Source organism: Acinonyx jubatus, chromosome C1 (assembly GCF_027475565.1).
Source record: "Acinonyx jubatus isolate Ajub_Pintada_27869175 chromosome C1, VMU_Ajub_asm_v1.0, whole genome shotgun sequence".
Taxonomy (NCBI): Eukaryota; Metazoa; Chordata; class Mammalia; order Carnivora; family Felidae; genus Acinonyx; species Acinonyx jubatus.
The window spans coordinates 588,289-605,552 of record NC_069381.1 but is presented as its reverse complement, the minus strand read 5'-3'; the positions used below and the strand labels follow the sequence as shown (position 1 = coordinate 605,552).

Below are 17,264 nucleotides of genomic sequence, written 5' to 3'. Positions count from 1 at the left end.
TCACGTGTGGGGGTCCCTTTTCCCCACTTCTCCAGGACCAGCTGGAAAAAGCCTTCCTTGACCTTGGCCTGTGGGGAAGTTGGGGCGTCCGGGCCCCAGGCTCCCCACATCCAGCTGAGCACAGGCTGGAGGGCCCCACCTCGCAGGACCCAAGGCTGTTCGCCCTCCCTCCCAAGAAAGGGTGCGCAGACTTGAGAGAGAAAGTGCTTTATCGGCCGTCTTGGCCCCGCGGGCGCTCAGCCCCGCACGCGGACCCGCCAGGAGTAGGTGCTGAGCACCCGCTGCCGCCGGCGCACCACGCACGTGTACGTGCCCTCGTTGATGGCGTTGGCGATGATGCTCAGATGCGCCTCGCCCAGCGCCAGGTAGCCAGGGTAGGAGAATTCCAGGGGCTCCTGGTCCTTGTACCAGCTGCGGGGAGGGTGGGGAGGCTGGGCAGGGTCCCGAGCACCCGCCACCCACCCTCGGGGGGTCACGGGGACGCAGGGCCACTCACTACACTTTGCCTTTCTTGTGGAGGATCTTCTGGCCGCAGCGGAAGGTCACGTTCCGGCCCTCGGGCACCAGCCTGGTCTTGGTCCTGGGTGGCGGTGCAGTGGCAGCCACCGTGGGGAAGGGAAACTCTGCTCCGGAGTCAGGGAGGGAGGGCCACATCAGTGCCCCGCCCCGCCCCCGCCAGACCCGAGCTGGCACTGGGGACCCTGCCTCACCGGCCTCACCGTAGCAGAAGTCACAGCTGCTGGGACAGAGCCTCTTCATAAGTCTCCGGCGGGTGTCACAGAACCCCCTCCGTGCCCAGGATGTGCACACAAACAGTCGGTCCAGGCAGCCTGCGAGAGGGCAACCTGTCCTCAGGGCCGGCCCGGCACGCCACCCGCCAGCCCGCCCACCCACGGCACTCACCGTAGAGTCGGTGCAGCCCCCACAGCTCGTCCTGCGACAGCGTCTTCCAGCCACGCAGCGTGGCGTTGAGGTGCATGAGAGCCCGGCCGTGCTGCGAGTGCATCAGGCCCAGCGCGTGGCCGATCTCGTGGGCCGCCACGTGCACCAGGTCAGTGAGCCAAACGCCTGCAGGTCCCGAGGGTCAGGCCCTCGGACCCTGGCCCAGCCCTCCCCGTTCGGCCCGCCAGCCTTGCTTGCCGTGGCCACATCTGCTGCGGTGCGGCCACGGAGCCTCCCTCACTCGGCACAGCCATGGGAAGATAAGAACGTTCCAGGCCAGCAGAGGCAGTGAGCTCGGCCCCCAGGAATGTAGCTCCGGTTCTGTCTCCAGCAGCAGGGGGGAGGGGGGGGCAGGGGGGTTTCAGGGCTCCTGGAACCCCGGGCCTGTGGCCTCTTCCCAGCCTCCCCCTTCCTGCTTACTTGACCCCAAATCATAGCCGTCACCCCCAAAGCCCTCCTGCTGTGCCCACCGTGGCGCAGAGGGCCCCACAGGAGGCCAGGCCATCACCTTTCTTCCAGCTGTAGCGCGTGGGGCCCAGGACCCAGTATTCGCTGTCATCGAAGTGGATGCCCCCGTGAGGGGGGAAGAAGGCGTGGGCCAGCTCGCCTGTCGGGCCGTCAAAGCAGTGGTGCAGGGCAGAGACCAGGCAGTCCGTGTGGTTGACCGGGTAGAAGCCTGGGGGAGCACAGGGGCTGAGAGGGGGCCGCGGGGCTGGGCGGGGGCAGGGGCACGGTGCCCACCTATGCGGAGGTCACTGGGCTGCTCGGGGGCCACCTCTCGGAAGCTGAAGGGGGACACGTCGCTCCACATGCGGAAGGCGGTGGCCAGGCCCCGCCGGGTCTCGCTGGGGCTCAGCAGGTTCCGTGGGAAGGAGAGAATCCTGGGGTGGGGGTTAAGGTCAGGGGTGGCGGCCAGGCTGCGGCACGCTCCCCTCCACATCCTGGCCCACGGTCACACCTGTAGGTGAGGTTGAAGTGGTCCCAGCGCAGCCTGGCGGGGGTCAGCGTGTAGCGGCGTCTGCGGGGCGCCTGGAGGGGCAGAGGACCAGGTCCCGGGGTAGCGAGGACACCCGCGGGATTGGGTGCGGCGAGATCTCCCTTCAAAGAAAGCAAGGGCTCTTGGGGAGGCAGTCGGGACCAGACTTGTGTCTGAAAACACTCGGAAAAAAGACTAAAGGAAACGGGGTGGGGTTCGTGGTTCAGGGAGTGCTGAAATTCCCTCCTTTGGGCTCTGTGTGTTTTTGGGTTTTCTACCCTGGTCAGTGTTACTTTTACAGCCAGAATGAAAAAGGTTACTAACCACAGGCCAGGTCGGAGTGGGCGGGGCTGGAGGCCTGATGCTGCCATCCCCCACCCCCCCCGCCCCCCCACCCCCCGCCCCCGCTTCCCCCCTCCCCCAACACGCAGGCCCTTGGACCCTCGGGCCGCCCACCCTTCTGCCCAGTCCCGCCCTGCTCTCACCTGCGCTGCGCTGGCTGCCAGCCGGGCCGAGGGGGCCCCCAGCCGGGCCAGCATCATGAGCACGGGCAGCAGGCACAAGGCACCCAGCACAGCTCCCAGCCGGCCAGCCTGGACTCGGGCCCCCGACGCCGCCGAGGACACGCAGGCCCCGAGGCCCATGGCGCCTGCGGACTCGCTGTCGGGGCCTAGGGCCCAGTGGGGCTGCGCAGGGAGGCGCTGAAGCGGCTCGGGTTACAGGGGTGGGTGCAGGGGGAGGCGCGTGCCCCTGAAGGGAACCAACTGGCCGTCCCCGCTGTCAGGACAGCCCTGCCGCCAGTGTGGGGTGCGGACCCGGGGCCTGTGGGTCGGTGGCAGCAGCTTGGGCAGGGCCTGCTGGGCGGGGTTACTTGGGGAGGGGGGGTGAGGAGGGCCAGGCAGCTAGAGAAGGGATAGAGTCTCGGGCTCAAGGAAGGGAGGTCAGTTGGGGTCCTGAGACCAGCTTTTTCCCTGGATGGAATCTCTTCAGCTCCCTCGCCACCGAATGAAGCCTGGGAGCGAACCTCCATTCCAGCCAACTTGGGACAAGTCCCCTGCCGGAGCACGCGGCCGCCTGACAGGGTCCCGGAGAAAGGGGAGGGAACTAGGAGAGTGAGTACCGGGCGAGCTGGCGGGGCAGTGGGGGCGGGGCGAGAGGCAGGGGAGGGGGCAGGTGGCCAGGGGAGTGTGGCAGAGGACCAAGCTGTCAGAGCTGGAGAGAAGGGACCCCATCGGGGTTTGGGGGGAAGCCCGTGAGGTGCCGGGGTTGTGGGAGCCCCGGACCCGTGGCCAGGGCCAAGGCCGGGAAGGGGCCTGGGCGGGCAGGCAGGGAAGTGGTGTCCTGAGGCCCTAGGCCTCGACGGGACGGCCTGTAGGCTGCAGGAGCTGAGCCAGGCAGGGATGTTGGTGAGGGCTCCTCCGGGTTGGGGGACCTGGGATCTGGGGGTGGGTGGGGGCTGAGAAGGCAGAGTCAACAGGGATTGGTGCAGAGAGGGAGCGAGGGGAGAGGCAGAAGGCCAGACCGGGCTGGGGGTCTGACCCTCCCCGTTCTCCATCCGGGCCTGGCGCCGAGTGACAGCAGTACACCCAGCCGACGGGGTCAGTGCCAAGGTGCTGGCAGACAGCTCCGGGGGAGCATTTCGGGTGGTTCTTGAAAAGCACCCGGCCGCTGAGCGCAGCTTTAAGCTCTTCGTGGTTCAATATTTGCCCAGCTCAGACTGGCCCTCCCACCCTGTGTCCTGCCCTCTCCCCAGCGCCTGTACCCCCCTTCCACATTCAACGGTCCTAAGACACTAGTGGTGCCGCCGGCCCCAAAGAGGCCCCTTCCCCAGCTCCCTGTTTAGCAGGGACCCCCCCAGGGCCACCGAGAGAACAGGGTCGGAGGTGACCACACAGTCGGCCCAGGAAAAGATTAAGGGGCTGGGGAGATGACGAGGAAGACCCCCAGCTGGGCGGACACAGGGGTTCTGGCTGACCCAGGGCTTCTAGAGGACACCACGCTCCCGAACCCCCAGGCCAGGGTCGTGAGAGGCGGCCCGTGCCTGGCCCAGAGAACGGGTCCGGGCAGGCGTCTTGTGCTGTGAGCGCCACAAAGAGCAGGACGCGCGGGGCACGGGCCAAAGCGCAGAGCCTGGATCTGGGGCAGCGGCGGAAGAGGGGCCGGTCAGGACTGCCCGCGTAGGGGGCGGCGGCGGGGCGGGACCCGGGTGCCGACCGGCCCGGCCCCCGCCCCAGGCAGGCACCAGGCGGAAAAGTCCGAGAATCTTTTTATAAAACACGGGGGTAGGGGCTTGCGAAGGCGATGGCGGGACGTGGCTCCGGAACGTGGCGGGGCGCGGCCGGGACGCGGGGCGGGGGCGGGGGGGGGGGGGTGGCGCGGACTACACGAAGATCTGGATGCGGTCGCGGATGGGCTGGCGGCAAATGGGGCAGGCGCTGAGCGCGGCGCCGCAGGGCGCGCACGCGCCGTGGCCGCACTGGAACACGAGGCGGATGTGGCTGTCGATGCAGATGGGGCAGGTGATGCGTTCTTCCATCTGCCGGTAGCGGCTCTGGAGCTCCTCCACCAGCTGCCGCGGCGGGCCGGGCGCAGGGGGCGCGCCGGCCACCTCCGTGCCGTCTGCGGGCGGGGATCGGGGTCAGGAGGGGCGGGGCGGGCGGGGGGACGTGGGCCCGCGGCCCGGCTCCCCACCCACCTGGGCGCAGCTTCTTGCCGATGACCACCTGGCACCTGATGCACTTCTTCATCCTGCGCGCACACTCTGCGGGGGGAGCGCGCGGTCGGGCGGGCGGGCGGGCGGGCCGGCGCGGGCCCCGCCCCCCGGCGCCCCCCTCCCCCCCCGCACTCACCCTCGCACACCGTGCGGTGCTGGCACGGCGAGAACAACACCAGCAGCGCCAGCTCCGAGCACACCAGGCACTCGGCGGCTTCGGGCCCCGACGGCGCGGCCACGTGCAGGTTCGTCACGGTGTTGGGGGTGCCGAGCACCAGCCTGGGGCCCGGGGCCGCGCCCCCGCTGCCGCCCGCGTGCCGCTCCCTGCGGTCGGAGGAGGGGGCTCGAGGGGGCCCTGGCGGGGGCGGGGAGGGGAGGCGTTGCCGGGGAGGGGGGGGGGGTTGGGGCGCGCGCCGGGACCCGTCCCCACCCCGCCCGGCTCACCGGAAGCGCTGCGCGCAGCCTTGCAGGGCCTTGAGCACGCGGCCCTCGGCGGCCAGGTCCAGGGGGCTCCGGCCGCGGTGATTGGCGTAGCTCACGTCGGCGCCCTCCAGCGCCAGGAAGCACGCGACCGCCGCGCCCACCGTCAGCTCCCCGCTGCCCGGGAGGCCGGAGGCCTGTAGCTGCGCGGCAGACAGACGCCAGTGAGGGCGGGCGCCGGGGCAGGTCTCAGGACCAGCCCGGCCGCCCGGGCCTCGGGTCAGGGGCCTGAGCACCCCACGCCGTCTGAGGCCGTTAGAGCGGGAGATGGGCGGGCAGGAAAAGCGGGGGACTCCAGGGGGAGGGGCGGGGTTCGGAGACAGTACCCCTCCCCCGCCCCGCCCCCACGGGGCCCGGGCGGGGGGCCCCTTTCCCAGGCTGGTCAGCAGCGCATTTTCTCAGGAACGCAGGGCCCCGGCCGGGGTCGCAAGGACGCCCCTGGCCGCAGTCCCCCAGACTGCCCCGCCCCCAGGAAGGCCTGGCTCCCTGGGCAGGCGCCCGCGGCGGAGGCGAACAGCCCCTGCGGCCCACCTCCGCGGCACCCAGACCCACACTTCCTCACCCTGGACAGCAGCTGCAAGGGCCCCGGGTCCCCCCCGGCCCCATCGGCCGCCAGGGGCAGCAGCTGGTGACGCTGCAGTGCCACGTGCAAGGCCGTGTCCCCCTCCTCATCCTCGGCATTGACGCTGCAGCCAGCGTCCACCAGCAGCGGCACGAGGCCCACGTGGGCCTGCTGCACCGCCAGGTGCAGTGCGGACTGGAGCTGCCGGTTGCGGACGTTCACGTCACAGCGGCCCTGGGGAGAGGGAAGGGGGGAGGGTGGGCACAGGCTCCGGCCAGGGACCCGCCCCCGTCCCTCGGCTGCGTCCACACCTCTCGGATGAGAATCTGGATCACCTCCCGGTGGTTGTTGAGGGCGGCCAGGTGCAAGGCCGTGAAGCCGTCCTCTTTCTTGGCATCCACCAGCTGACGTGCCCGAGCTAGGATCTTCCTGACAGCTCTGGGAGCAGGGAGACGCATCGGGGGTCGGTCGTGTCCCCAGAGCGGCCCAGCAGCTCAGGAGGCTGGCCACCGGCCATGCCCACCCCAAACTCACAGTGTGTGGCCCTTGAGGGCCGCGTGGTGCAGCAGGGTGAAGCCCTGGCTGTTGGTGGCAGTGACGTCGATGCCCGGCACCTCAGTGAGGACCTCCACGATGCCGCTGGCGCCGGCGCCCGCCGAGATGGCACAGTGCAGGGGTGTGTCCGCATGGGCGTCCTGCCGGGGTGTGGGGGGGGGGGGGGCAGCGGTCACTTGGCAGGGAGGTAAATGCCACTGCATCCTTGACCCCAGGGGTAGGGCCAGGGGACCTAGCACTCACAGGCAGATTGACGTCACAGCCGCGCTCACACAGGACCCTCACCACCTCCAGAAAGCCCCTCCGCACGGCCACATGCAGCGCTGCGCTCCGGGTGCCGTTAAGGGCATTGGCCCCGCACCCGGAGCTCAGGAGCACCCGGGCAGCCTCGGGCTGGTTCCTGGCGGAAGAGGGAGCGGGAGGCGCGCTGCATCCACCTGCGGACCCGTCCCCCGCCCCGTCCCTGCCGGGGCCTCACCCCAGGGCCGCGTAGTGCAGCGCTGTGTTGCCCTCATCGTCTGGCAGGTCTGCGCCCGCCCGTGCCTGCAGCAGCAGCCGCACCAGCTCCACCTGGCCCAGGTAGGCAGCCACCTGCAGGGCGGTCCTGCCCTGGTTCTTGGCGTCCACCTGCCAGGAGAGCCAGCAGGTCAGTCCCCAGCCCTCTGTCCCTCTCCCTGGGGCTGGCCGGCGGAGGGGTGGAGAGGCAGGGGTCTCGGGAGCTCGCCTGCTCTGGGTGCCTCCTCAGCAGGTCCAGAGCCCCGGCCATACTGCCTAGGGCCACCTCCACCACCAGTCTCCCTGGATGCTCAAGGTCGCTCTTCTGGGCTCGAAGCTTGTCCAGGGCAACACTCAGGGAGCCTGGGTGCGGCAGGGCTCGAGTTCAGTGGCGGCCCAGGGGGCGGCCCTGCCTCCCACCGGCCACCCAAGCTGGGTGCCCGCACTTTTGTTCTCCCTGGCACGCTCTGCGACGTCCAGGTTGGCATCTTCCTCGGGGCGGTAGGCCACCAGGCAGGAGGGGCTGAAGGTCCACAGCTGACCGCCAACTGCCACACGCAGGTTACCGTCTCTGAAAACTTTTACCACCTTCCCGACGCGGCCCAGGGCCTGAGGGGGGAGAGGGTAGGGTCACGGGCGGGTCTCCCAGGGGGTGAGGGAGGCGGGGGTGGGTGGAGGCACTCACAGGGGCCATGTCATCTGTCCACTCGCCGTGCCCAGCTTGTAGCCGCTTCACCGTGTCAAGGTCATCAATGACCCGCACCACGTCACCCACCCAGAAGGCGTTGTGCTGAGTGACAGACAGGCATGTGAGGGGCACCCCCCAGGCAAGGGTGGCTGCCCGGGGCCTTAGAGCAGGGAGCCACCTCCACTGAACTCCACAGGATAGGCGAGCCTCAACTTGACCCCAGCACCTGACTGAGAGCTGGATGAGGGCCACAGTGACCAGGGCAGCCCTGGGTGGCCAGCCCCAGAGCCGTGGGAGCAACAGCCAGAGAGGCACCCAGGCAGTGACATCCAGACCAGACCAAAGCCAACTCTGGGGTGAAGGCCAAGGCGGGCCTGACCCTATGCACCATTGGCTGAGGCCAATCTAGACCAACACAAGGATGGGGGCGGGGTCCTGGGACGACCAGGGGCATCAGGAGCCACTCCTCCCCAGTCCCCAAACCTTTCCTGGCTGCACCCTCCCTGTACAGGTCTTGCTCTACAAACCATCTGTTCTGTGATACCCTCCCCCCACCAACACCCAACCCCCGAGTCCAGGACCGTGCTAGGGGTAGCCGCCCCACCCACACAACCCTGCTTCCCAGTGTTCACCCGTACCCACCCCCGGCTAAGTGTCCACCCTCCGTCCTGAAGGGCCTTCCCACTGCTCCCACTTGCTGCCCCCCATGTGCTCCCCACACCCATAGGGAGCACTGTTTAGAAAGTCACCTCCCACCTGTAATGCAGCAGTGGCTTCCTTAGGCCCAGGATCAAGCCCCCAGCCTCCGCCAGCCCCCAGCGCCTCACCCTCTGGATCCCTGTACACCTGGATCCCTCTCCGTAGAACTCAGTCCCTTCTAGACCCTGTAAAGCCCCCCCCTCTCCCTTCAGGGTTGGAGAAAGGCATTCCCAGAGCTGAGCAGGTACACGGAGGGGGTGCAGAAGCGAACAGACGGGCTCGGCCCAGCCCCCCATGCACCTTGGTGAGAGCCCCAGGGTGGAAGGTCCAGCGGGTCTCATGGCCGAACTGCACGCGCACATCCCCACGCTCCGTGATGCGGTGCACGGTGCCCGTCTGTCCGATAAACTGTGGCGGGTCATGGAGACCGTGGCTGGGTGGAGCGGGAGGGCTAGGGGTCCAGAGGATGCGGGGAAGGGAGGGTACGGGGGGGCTCAGCAGGTGGGGCGGCTCACCTCCGCCATCCTGGGGTTCCACCCGCCGTGGCCTTCCTGCATCTCCCTCAGGATGTCTGTGTCCAGCAGACACTTAACCTTGTCCCCGTGCTGGAAAGGCTGGCCATCAGCACTCACCCTGCGCTGCAGCTCTGCCGGCTTGCCTGGGGGCGGGCAACAGGCCCCCCTCAGCAGCATCCCTCCTCCCCGGCACCTCCAGAGCAGCAGCATCCCTCCTCCCCGGCACCTCCAGAGGTCAGCCCCCACCCGGCGCCGCCCCAGGACCCCGCTGGGGCAGGAGGGCGTGGGCTACTCGGGGCCAGCCCCTACCGAGCCTTGGCAGGTGCTCCTTGTAGTAGAAGCCACCGGCCGCCTCGCCTACACACTTGAGGTCCACCTTGCCCTTGTGGCCCACTCGGTACACATTGGTGGTGCCATCTGCCCACGTCACACTGGCCACGCTCCGGCCTGTCTCCACATCCCAGCCACGGATGTCCACCACTCGGCCTGGCTTCCCTTCCCCGCCTGGGGAGACAAGGGTCCCACCAGCAGGCTAAGCCCGTGCCGTGAAGCTGAGCCACAGCCAGGGGCGGCCTGGTCCCCCACTCACCGTCCTGCGAGCCCCACTCCCAGTCAGGACCCCGTACCACCTTCGCCCCCTGGAAGATGCCCCTCAGCGGGATCCTGGGGAGGCCCTGGCGGGGACTCAGCGTGACCCTGCAAGAGAGCAAGTGGGTGCTGGGCCACATGGGAAGCAGGGCGATGTGCAAGCCCTCCGGCCCACCCAGCTCTCTTGCCCTAGGGCGGCTGGCCCAGCAGGTTCCTGCCCTCCGCTCTGGGCCCCTCACAGCAGGGCCTCTGTATGCAGTCACTTGGCACCCAGCGCCTCCTCCCGGGCTGAGCGCTGTTAGGGTTGTTCCCAGAGCTCTGCACACAGCCTGGCCCGGAAAGGGCTCAGCACATAGAAACGTAGAGATGGAAGAATGACCAGAAGCGCCCAGGCAGCTGGCCCTGCTCCCACTCTGGCCAGCAGGCAGCCGGGAGCCAGAGCACACACTGCCCCTCCACGCGCACGGGAAGCGTCAAGGAGCCGTGGGTGGTGCCTCTGTGGGGCCACCCCAGCCCAGGGGACTCCTAGTTCCATCCCCCTGCCCTCAGCAACGGTGCCTCCCCAGCTACGCCTTTGGGTTCGCTCCCAGCACAGGCCGCCGGGGGCTTCTCCAGAGGACGCAGGCCACCTCCGTGCCCCCACCACAGCTGCACCGGGGAACCAGCCACGCCTGGCTCTAGGGCCGGTGCCAGGACAGAGTGGACAGGCTGCCTTCCACGGAGGTGGGCGGGGGGGGGGGGGGGGGGAGCGGGCGCTGGTGCCAGTGACCAGGCCTCTGGAGTGACCGTGACCTCGGCCACACTTCAAGGAAAGGTGCTGCAGGTGCTCTGGCTGTCACAGGCCAGGGCCCCGACCCTGCCAGGCGGGTGGAACTCACGGGCGCGAGTGGGCCGTCTCGTAGCGCTCGAAGGCGTGGGTGAGGTCGTGCTTGCCGTGCATGTAGCACTGCGTGCACAGGTCGTAGTCGAAGCAGACGCGGCACTTCCAGCGCATACCCCGCAGGCCATGCTTCTTGCAGCAGTCACAGACAATGTTGGGGTGGCGGACGCCTGGGGGCGGGGCAGGGTCAGGGGACGCGGGGCCTCTGCCCCCCACCCTCCAGGGCCGCTGTCTCGTGCACCCATCTGGGCACCGTCATCTGTCCCCCGCCCAGGGCCCACCGCCACCCCACGCACAGATCTGGGCGTTGTCACCTGCCCCTGCCCCTCCAGGGCCCGCCACGCGCACCGATCTGGGCGTTGTCGTAGAGCAGCAGGTCGTGCGCGCCCTGGTAGCCTGCGCGGTAGTTGGTGCGGGTGCCGTGGTCCCACTGCACGACTACCGTGCGGTCAGGGGTCGAGGGGCTTCCGTGGCGGCCAAGCTCCACCACAGTGCCCACGCCGCCCTCGCCGCCATCCTGCTGGCCCCACTTCCAGTCCACGCCGCGCACCACACGCATGCCCACCTGCACGCCTGCCTGGGGGTCTGGGTCCATGGTGGGCACGACTGCTCCGGGACCTGCAGGCAGATGGTACCCTCAGGCCACATGAAGAAGGCCACACAGGCTCTTGCCAGTTCTGGGAAGGCTGCCAGAGAGACACGGTGGGGAACAGGTCTGGGGGAGCTAGGCATGGTGTGTGGGGGTGAGGGGGGGAGCATGCGCAAACGCCCTGGGGCAGGGAGAAGCATGGTGAGCATGTGCACTACAGACCAAAGGAGGCTCAACTGGCCACCGGCTGGTGGAAGGGGACACGGGCCACAGAGGCTCAAATGGCACCTGTCTTCGAGGAAGGGTGGGATGCCCCTTTGGAAAGTCCTCTCCAGCCACTACGAGGTGCCGCTCTGTGGTGAGCAGGGGCAGAAAGAGGGTGCAGTCCTGGAAAGAGAACACTGGATCGCCAGGGAACGAGACCTGGCAAGGTAGGGACCCTCAGCAAATGCTTGTGGAGCGTCTGCCTCTGCTAGGGGGTCCAGTTCTGGGTGGTCGGCACACAGTGGGCCATCAGCACATCTTTGTTTGAAAATTAATGGATTGGGGGGGTGGGCCCTGAGTGGCTCAGTCGGTTGAGCGTTTGACTCGGGGTTTCGGCTCAGGTCATGATCTCACAGTTCCTGAGGTCAAGCCCAGCTTCTGGCTCTGGGCTGACGGTGAAAAGCCTGCTTGGGATTCTCTCTCTGCCTCTCTCTCTCAAAATAAATAAGCGTTAAAAAAATTAATGGATGTAAAGTAAGACAATAAAACTATCAGAAGAAAACACACTCTTTTGTGCAGCCAGTTTAGAAGCTGGGCTGCACTGAGGTCCAGCGTCCATCAAGACACCACTAAGAGAATAAACACCCAGCAGGCCCGGAGGACGCAGTAGCCACGCACACAGAGCACGGGGAGCTTGTGTCTGGGGTGTGGGGAGAACATGCAAATGCAGACAGCCCAAAAGGGGCAAAGCACTGGCATAGGTCCCCCCCCGCCCCCCACAAAGACTAAAAAACACATCTGGTCACCAGGCCACTGCTCGAGTGTGACACTATCCTAGGTCATAGACAGTGCCTCAAGGTCACTCCGGGCCCCGCTTCTGGGGTCTTCTCTGCAGAACCGTGGTCTGCCCGCTCGACTTGTACCAGATGAGGTGGCGCCTGTGTTCACAGCAGCACCCTCCCCCGCATGCTCAAGGGTGAACTGGGTCACGAGGCATGATTTATCCCCAGAGGAACACACACCCACCACACAGTACGCAGGAGCCGCTGGGAGGCAGAACTCTACAGGTGCTGAAGGAAAGCAGCCACGTACCCGCTACCTGGATCCATTTACAAGACGTTCACAACCAGGACAAGCAAATTCATGGTGGTGGAGGCAAACATGGGGCTCTGGGACCCAGAGATGTACTATTTCCTGATGTGAGTGATGCTTATGTGCCTTTGCAAACTTGGATCACTTCTGACCTGGGACCTGCATTACATGTTTCTTCAATAAAGTATTTTTAACTAATGACAAGAACGGATTTGAATGACCCTTAAGAGAGAAAATCAACAGCACTTGGAGAGGGCCCCCGGGACTCCCAGCCTGTAAGAGAGCAATCACCACTCCACTTCTGCCATGGTCTGCCATGTTGCCAGGAGGACCCCGACGCTGCGAAAACAGCTGGCCTGGGGCGCTGTCCAAGGCAGGGCTGGGTGTGAACCTGGGAGGCCGGAGGGACACTGAGGCTGGCTGGGGTGAAGCTGAGAAGCAGACAGGCTACTGCCAGCTTCCGTTAGGGCCCAGTGGCCCCGCTCAGCCACAGGACACTGGCCAGCAACAAGGGAGGAAAACCACAGGTCACTCCTCCACCTGGGGCCCTCTCCGAGGTCCTGAGTCCCACCCCCATCCCCATCCCAATGCTCCCAGGCCTGGACAGCTCAGGAAACTGCCTTCCAGCCAAGGCCACAGGCGGGCAGAGAGGAGGGATGGTGGTCAGACTGCCAGAGGCAGGGGCCAAGCCCCACGGACCATCTGACGTCTACCCTCTGCCCAACTCCGTTCTGAGGCCCACGTCCCACCCAGGGTGGGCACCAGAAGGGCGCTGCCCATAGGGCTAGGGCCTCAGTCCGTGCCTAGCCTGCATGTCCAAGCCAGTGCGCCCCTCGGACTCTTAGAGGCAGGAACCACCCGGCCAGGTCTGACTGTTGCAAATTCTCCCTCCCAGACGGGCTCCCTGTGATGCTGCTTCCTCACCCCACCCAGGCAGGACCTCCAAGGCTTCCACAGAAACAGGTGCACATTTCAGAAAGATAAACCTTCCCAACCCATGAACTCATTAGCAGCCTTTCCTCAAGGAAACTCCTCATTGCTCACTCACCCCGACGGCCTCACCTCTCAGGCCACCCTGCCTCCCTGCGCTGTCGCCTCTCAGCTGCCTTCCCTTCTGGTCTCTGGCCCTTGCTGAGATGGGGCAGCCGGGCCTGAGACCGCAGCAGACTCCAGCACCAAGAGCTTCCTATTTCTTCCACGAGCCCAGGCCTGCCACCCCAGAATGCCTGTCACCCTTGGGTGCCAGCAAGCTCCAGAGGAGGGGAGGCATCCTGGGGGTCAGGTCCAGTGGGCCGCCCACATGTAGCCTCAGCCTCCTGCCCCCCCCCCATCAGCAGCTGCCACACGTGTGTTTCTTAGGCAGAGCAGCACGGCCTGAGCCTGTGGCCTGCCGGCAGAGCAGTGGCCGGCCCCTTAGTGTACAGGCCCCACCCCTACCCTGCCAGATGCTCCTGCCTGCTGGGAAGCCACCAGAGCTGGCTGTGACAGACGGGTCACACGGAGCTGCTCCCTGCCCTTCCCAAATGCTCTGCCGACATATACTCCGCCACAGTGGGCCTCGTTCCAGGCAACCGCAGACCCAGACCAGCCTAGGCAGACAGGCCCAAGGAAGGTCCCTGCCTGCAGAGCCCAGAAACTGGCCCCACACTGTAATAAAGGACTCGGCGCAGGAAGGGACCCTGCGAGTGCCACGAATCAGTGCCATGAGCCGTTCCTTGGCCAGGGTGGCTTGTCCTCTGTGAGGCCAGCCTGTCAGCCTGCCCAGCCAGCCACACCTGCCCGCCTACTGACCTCAGGGACCCACCAGCCACGTGCTGCGGAAGCACTTCCAACAAGACACGGTGGGGGGGGGGGGGCACCCCAAGAAGGAGAGCAAGTTGTGCCCATGCCTGGCCCTGCCCTACGGGAACAGGCAGAGAACAAAGAGTGGGGTGGGGGGATGCCCGAAGGGTCTGTGGGAAACCAGGACCAGGCCTGAGCCGCCGCCAGCCCCACGTGGGGCAGCAGGGCAGGTCCCCAGGGCAGCCCAGCACCTGTTACACACGCAGTCGGTATTTTTAGCACAGCCAGCTCTCCCCTAGGCCTGGCAGGTGGGCTGCCAACCCCCCCAGGGCTGTGCTTCACGGGAACCCACCAACCCATATGGGACACAGCCCTATGGGACACACAGACCGTGGGCCTCTTCCTGCCCCTTACCATGTGCACCCAGACCAGCACCCCTTGAGGAAGACAACGGAGAAGAGAGAAGCGGCCTGCTCTGGAGACACCCACGGCCCTGGGAGCCTCTTTGTCTCCTCGTCCCCAGCACCTGATCCCCGCACGTCTTGAGGTCTGCCCCCTGCTTCAGCATCTCCATCCAGCATGGTGTCGCCTCATCTCAGGCCTGAGCAGAGCCTCCAGCAACACCTCCCTGCTGTCCCCTCCTACATATCCACCGCAGAGATCGGACACCCGGCTCCTGGGCCTTAGGAACGTCTTGGCCCAGCATTCTAGCACCCTCGTGAGGAGGCCGGTAGCTTTCCAAGTCTCCCCATCACTTTTCTCCTCCCACCTCTCTGCATGGTCTTTGTCACTGTCCTTGGGGGCCCAGCACGTGCTGATCATACCCCCAGGTACCCAGCCCCCAACCCCCCATCAGGACTCTCTACTTCACTTTAGACAGTCCCACCAGAGGGCTCGGGAAGGGCATGGCAAGTGGGGAATGGACCAGAGTCAGGAGTTAGGAGGCAGTGACAAAACCCAGAGGGGCTACAGAGAAAGGGGGCACCCTTTCAGTGGGACATTCACCCAGAGACTTATTTTTTACTTCCTTTACCAGAAACACTACACTCGGACATCTTCCTCAGAGCTCACAGGCCACACCCCTGCCTGGCACCCAAACGCCCTCAGAGGTTGTCGCTAGGAACGTCAGAGCAGCAGGGTCCGGGTGACAGATGCACATCAGCAGAACTGTAACTTACCTTAGAACACGAACCAGCCTCGAGTCAGCATCCCAGACCTTTAGCGGCTACTTCTTGGGTCACAAATTTGACAGTCTCCAAGATTTCCTGTTGGAAACTAGCAACCATGCCGACACAGAATGCAGCAACCAAACAGGCAGCCAGCGAAGCAAGTCTGGAGAGAACGTTTTTTAAAAGGCAGTTTTACACTTTTAGCATTTACCATTTCAACCAAGCAGGCGGACACCGGGGTCTATTCCGGGGGTTTCTAGTTTCTCGTGTCTCAAGGAACTGTCAGCTCTTGGAGGCAAAACGATTTCCGAAATATGCACGAGGACAGTGTAGAAATAAGGTGTCTTCCCTATTTGTGAATATTTTATTGGAAACACTTTTAAAAGCCATAAAGATCAAATACCACTTAGCTAAGAAACGGGCAAACTGCCTTTATTCAAAGGAACACAGTTACATGACACTGACACGGCATGTGACAGGCAGCTGCCACTCCTTCCCCTGTGCCTCCGGCTGTGTCTGATGATGCCGTTTGAATCAACACCATGTGGCGCACAATCAACTGGCAAAACTTGGTGAACCACAGGCTCCTGTCATGTGGCAGCTCTGGCCAAGACAAAGGTGGACATCCTGGGTGCTGGGGAGTCCGGCCCATTAGGGACCAGGGTGAAGCCCTGAGACGAGAGCCCAGGAAACCCAACTTGGCCCAGCAGGAAGACCTGCCAAAGGCCTAGAGGAAGTACAGGACTGTCATCAGCTGACTCCTGCCCCCCCCCCCCGCCCCCCAGACGAAAGGCCTCAAGAACCCTGAAGACTGGGGCGTCCTGCCCCAACCACTGCCCAGGGCCAAGCCGAGTGGGAGCAAGGCTTTCAGATACTTGTTGCATCTGCAGTCGACAGGAGGGGACCTGCCAGGAAGGACTGGGTCTGCCTCATCCCCAGCCCCGCTCGTGCCCACCAGGAAGAAGCCTTTTTGTCACCTTTCCTTATTTCTTCATTTAGATATGAATTCAGAGCATGCCGGAGCAGAATTACGTATCACCCTCACACATACACACACACTCAAAAACAACTAAAACTCCTCTGACATGGCATCAGATAGAATCCACAGCATGAAACAGCCAGCTCCAAACTGTCACACCACAAGCCTGTCGAGAGCTCACCTGTCTGGCCGTCCAGTCGCCCCCCCTGCCCGCCTGGACACTGGTGGGCAGCCCTGATGCCTGGAGACGTGGGGACCGGCCTCTAGCCTCGCTGAGCTTCAGCGCAAGCCCTGAGCCATCCAACCCTGTGGCGCCTGGGAGATGCCAACACGCACAGTTAGCACCTCCGACGGGACCGCGGCGAGCGGGCTGAGCTAGCCGGTCTGCTCCTGGGTTGCCCGCTGTCTACATGCCCACTCCCGTGCAAACACCGCGACACCCGGCGCTGCCCCAGAGGCCTGCAGGGCTCCCTGGGCTCTGGCGGCCTCGCTCCTACTACTGCAGTAGTCACTGTCTGAGGCGCGCAGGAGCCGCAGCGCCCGAACACGACCTGCGGCCGGGAGCGGAGCAAGAGGGCTGGCGGCCCGGGCGCTGCAGACGTCAGGGCCCGGCGCTGCGCCCCAGCCGAGGCTCCGCGGGGGACAGCGGGGGTGGGCCGGGCCGGACTGGGCAGAGCGGGCGCGCAGCCCGAGCGTGACCCCGCCCTACCGGCCCGGGTCCGCCCCGCCTCCTGCCACCCCATCCCCCTTCCTCGGGAAGCCGCCCCGGGCCCCGACTGAGGCCAAACCCTAGTGCCCCCGTCGACCCCTCCACTTGCCCGTAAGTTTGCGTCCCGCCCGTTCGGCGCGGGAGCTCCGGGGGCCCGAGAAGCGCCGATTCTATCTGCTAGTGACCTGCCAAGCGGCCTCGGTGTGCGCGGCAGCCTGCCCGTGGCCCCTCTGCCGCTCAGCGCCCGCCAGCCAGGCCGCCCCGCCGCGCCGAGACCACCGGCCGAGGCAGGCGAGGACCCCAAGCTCGGGGCTCTTGGGGCCGCCGCGGAGCCTGTCGGGAGTTGTAGTCTGCAGTCCGCTGGGGCCGGAGCTAGAGGGGAAGGGTCCGAACCACAACTCCCAGGAGAAACCGCGGCGGTGGTGACGCACGCGGCCGCAGGAGGCGGGGCGTGCGGGAGGGAGTCCCGGCCAGTGACCTGACAGAGACGGGGAAGCCTGCTGCATTGCTCCCGGGAAAGGCGCGAGCTCGGCTCCCCGCCAAACGCGGACGGAAGGCGCGTACACATCGGGCAGCGTGTGCCACACGTCGTCGAAAGGCTGCGGCGGCCTCGGCGCACTTCGCACCACGTTGCGGGCCGAGGGCGC

The 17,264-nt window shown here is 66.0% G+C and overlaps 2 protein-coding genes across 7 annotated transcripts; both read right to left on the bottom strand.

Annotated features, from left to right (window-relative positions):
- Positions 1-191: 191 nt before the first annotated feature.
- Positions 192-3,668, bottom strand: MMP23B (matrix metallopeptidase 23B). 2 transcript variants are annotated; one of them, XM_053205465.1, is made up of 8 exons: positions 2,404-3,668; positions 1,901-1,971; positions 1,684-1,823; positions 1,451-1,618; positions 904-1,068; positions 720-830; positions 497-623; positions 192-411 (listed from the first exon to the last, which is right to left on the bottom strand). In XM_053205465.1, exons 1-8 carry the CDS (start codon positions 2,560-2,562, stop codon positions 237-239), a joined length of 1,116 nt encoding a protein of 371 aa, XP_053061440.1. In that variant the 5' UTR covers positions 2,563-3,668; the 3' UTR covers positions 192-236. The 2 variants fall into 2 exon arrangements, with proteins under 2 accessions (XP_053061440.1, XP_026916526.1); XM_027060725.2 differs by having other exon boundaries at positions 1,901-2,040; positions 2,404-3,662.
- A 502-nt stretch (positions 3,669-4,170) lies between these two features.
- On the bottom strand, positions 4,171-16,689 carry MIB2 (MIB E3 ubiquitin protein ligase 2). 5 transcript variants are annotated; one of them, XM_027060707.2, is made up of 21 exons: positions 16,090-16,687; positions 14,939-15,092; positions 10,905-11,105; positions 10,442-10,711; positions 10,092-10,263; positions 9,215-9,321; positions 8,935-9,129; positions 8,626-8,768; positions 8,411-8,518; positions 7,409-7,513; positions 7,170-7,332; positions 6,953-7,086; positions 6,707-6,855; positions 6,472-6,628; positions 6,208-6,368; positions 5,985-6,111; positions 5,674-5,907; positions 5,076-5,254; positions 4,768-4,955; positions 4,614-4,679; positions 4,172-4,537 (listed from the first exon to the last, which is right to left on the bottom strand). In XM_027060707.2, exons 4-21 carry the CDS (start codon positions 10,686-10,688, stop codon positions 4,299-4,301), a joined length of 2,874 nt encoding a protein of 957 aa, XP_026916508.1. In that variant the 5' UTR covers positions 10,689-10,711; positions 10,905-11,105; positions 14,939-15,092; positions 16,090-16,687; the 3' UTR covers positions 4,172-4,298. The 5 variants fall into 5 exon arrangements, with proteins under 5 accessions (XP_026916510.1, XP_053061368.1, XP_026916508.1 ...); XM_027060708.2 differs by having other exon boundaries at positions 10,905-11,035; XM_027060706.2 differs by lacking the exon at positions 10,905-11,105.
- Between the last annotated feature and the right edge of the window lie 575 nt (positions 16,690-17,264).

Bases quoted from the DNA above. Each gene is read 5' to 3' on its own strand.
- MMP23B (XM_027060725.2), bottom strand. From the start codon at position 2,562: ATGGGCCTCGGGGCCTGCGTGTCCTCGGCGGCGTCGGGGGCCCGAGTC. The intron at 1,619-1,683 runs GTGGGCACCGTG...GTGCTCCCCCAG, and splicing joins GCCCAGTGACCTCCGCATAG to GCTTCTACCCGGTCAACCAC. The intron at 831-903 runs GTGAGTGCCGTG...GCCCTCTCGCAG, and splicing joins GGGGCTGCACCGACTCTACG to GCTGCCTGGACCGACTGTTT.
- MIB2 (XM_027060707.2), bottom strand. From the start codon at position 10,688: ATGGACCCAGACCCCCAGGCAGGCGTGCAGGTGGGCATGCGTGTGGTG. The intron at 7,087-7,169 runs GTGCGGGCACCC...TGCCGCACCCAG, and splicing joins GCGTGCCAGGGAGAACAAAA to GCTCCCTGAGTGTTGCCCTG. The intron at 6,112-6,207 runs GTGAGTTTGGGG...CCCTGCTCCCAG, and splicing joins GCCCTCAAGGGCCACACACT to AGCTGTCAGGAAGATCCTAG.